Source organism: Orycteropus afer, unplaced genomic scaffold (genome assembly GCF_000298275.1).
Source record: "Orycteropus afer afer isolate SDZICR_OR568_19922 unplaced genomic scaffold, OryAfe1.0 scaffold00718, whole genome shotgun sequence".
Classification (NCBI taxonomy): Eukaryota; Metazoa; Chordata; class Mammalia; order Tubulidentata; family Orycteropodidae; genus Orycteropus; species Orycteropus afer.
The window spans coordinates 578338-579940 of NW_006922305.1; the positions used below are offsets into that span (position 1 = coordinate 578338).

Here is a 1603-nt window from a genome sequence, read left to right on the forward strand (position 1 = left end):
TTTAACACTTGCCCAGAGCACAAGAGGCCCAACAGGCCAAGAAGCCATAGATGCATGTTTTCAGGCATGGGTGAGAAGAAGCTGTCTTAACCAAAGAAATGTATCCAGAGTCCACCATGGATTGGAACTTGTTACCTCCCTACTAAACCCTGTAATTGTGGGTATGGTCTGTGAGTTCTGTGTGGCCACTGCAATGAAAGTATAGAGCCCAGTGAGAAGGAGAGAGTGCCTGGGAGGGACGGTTGGGGTCAGAATTGGTCAAAAGGTTGGAGAGAGGAGGTGTGGCTGATCTCCCTCTCCTGGGATTCAGTCTGGGGCTGTTGATCTTGATTCTCCGTCCCCCTTGTGAAGTCACGGGAGGTTAGACACAGGCTACCCACCATTTTTACAAATATAAAGATGTCAAATAAACAGGGAACTGATCACACAAGAAAGAGAGGTATGTTTTTCTCTAACCTCCTATAAAGGAAATGATGACTCACATGGGGAGACGGATATGTGGAGGAACTGTCCTGCGGCACCCCTAGAGTTGAGAACACCCTCTCTGAGCTGAATGTGACTCGCACAGCCTTCCCCCCTTACTGCCTTCCGCCCGCTCACCTGAGAAGACTCCTCTATGGTTGTCATCTACCACAGTCCAGGGCTGTTCTTGTTCCAGCCCGGACAGTCCATCTGGTCTGCTACCTTGATACCCTGTTCATGGAAAATCACAGAGTCTTAGGCACGTTCAACTGACCTCGGCTGCAGAATGTTACACTTGGGTAGAAATATTATTCACATCGATGAAGCAAAGGTTTCCCTCTCAGGAGCAGGAGAATATATACCCACTTATCCGGAGGCACAGAGTGGACTGCCACTCTACCACTTTGGTGTATTGGACCCTCCAAAGCTTGCAGCAGGTCACTAACCGAGCACCCTCTGAGGCACTGGGGAGCTGGCCTCACCCACGGATACCAAGTTCCCATAATTCTCCACCAACATATACATCACGTTCCAGTCCTTCTGGGCAGGGGCCAGGAGCTGCCACTCGTCCCAGGTGAACTTCACGGCCACATCCTCCAGCGTCAGCGATTCCTGTGACAACAAGGTCCCATTTCATGAAGTGGTTCATGTGGGATGATACAGGTGAAACGAGAATGAATGCTTCATCGATATACCTAGTGTTGCTGTTGTTTTTATACCTTGTAGCAGCAAAATTCTCACAGAACATTCTGTATCTGTGTATTCCAGCACCCATCCATTCATCCAAGTATAAGTTTCCATAATGTGCAACAGTGAAATGCTCTTACTAAGCTAGACACATCTCATATTCGCACATATATGTGTATGTGTGTATATGTATCTGTATATATGCGAATACACATATGTGAACATGTGTATATATGTATGTAAGTGGGTGTGTATAGCTGGCCACCTATATAAACCAAACTCACTGCCATCAAGTCGATTCAACTCACAATGACCCCTCCTTGGGTTTCTGAGGCGGTATCACTACAGAAGTAGATTGCCCAACTTTCCTTCCGAGGAGTGGCTGGTGGGTTTGAACCACCAGCCTTCTGGTAAGCAGTCAAGTGCCTTAGGCACTACGCCACCAGAGCTCCCA

General features: G+C 48.0%; 1 protein-coding gene across 1 annotated transcript in view; it reads right to left on the reverse strand.

The window, feature by feature from the left end:
* Positions 1-903: 903 nt before the first annotated feature.
* Positions 904-1603, reverse strand: part of LOC103211282 (zinc finger protein 649-like) — a 33618-nt gene continuing 32918 nt past the window's right edge. Inside the window, exon 4 of the mRNA XM_042783183.1 lies at positions 904-1074. Within this exon, the coding sequence (XP_042639117.1) occupies positions 904-1074 (171 nt within the window). The remainder of the gene's footprint in view (positions 1075-1603) is intronic.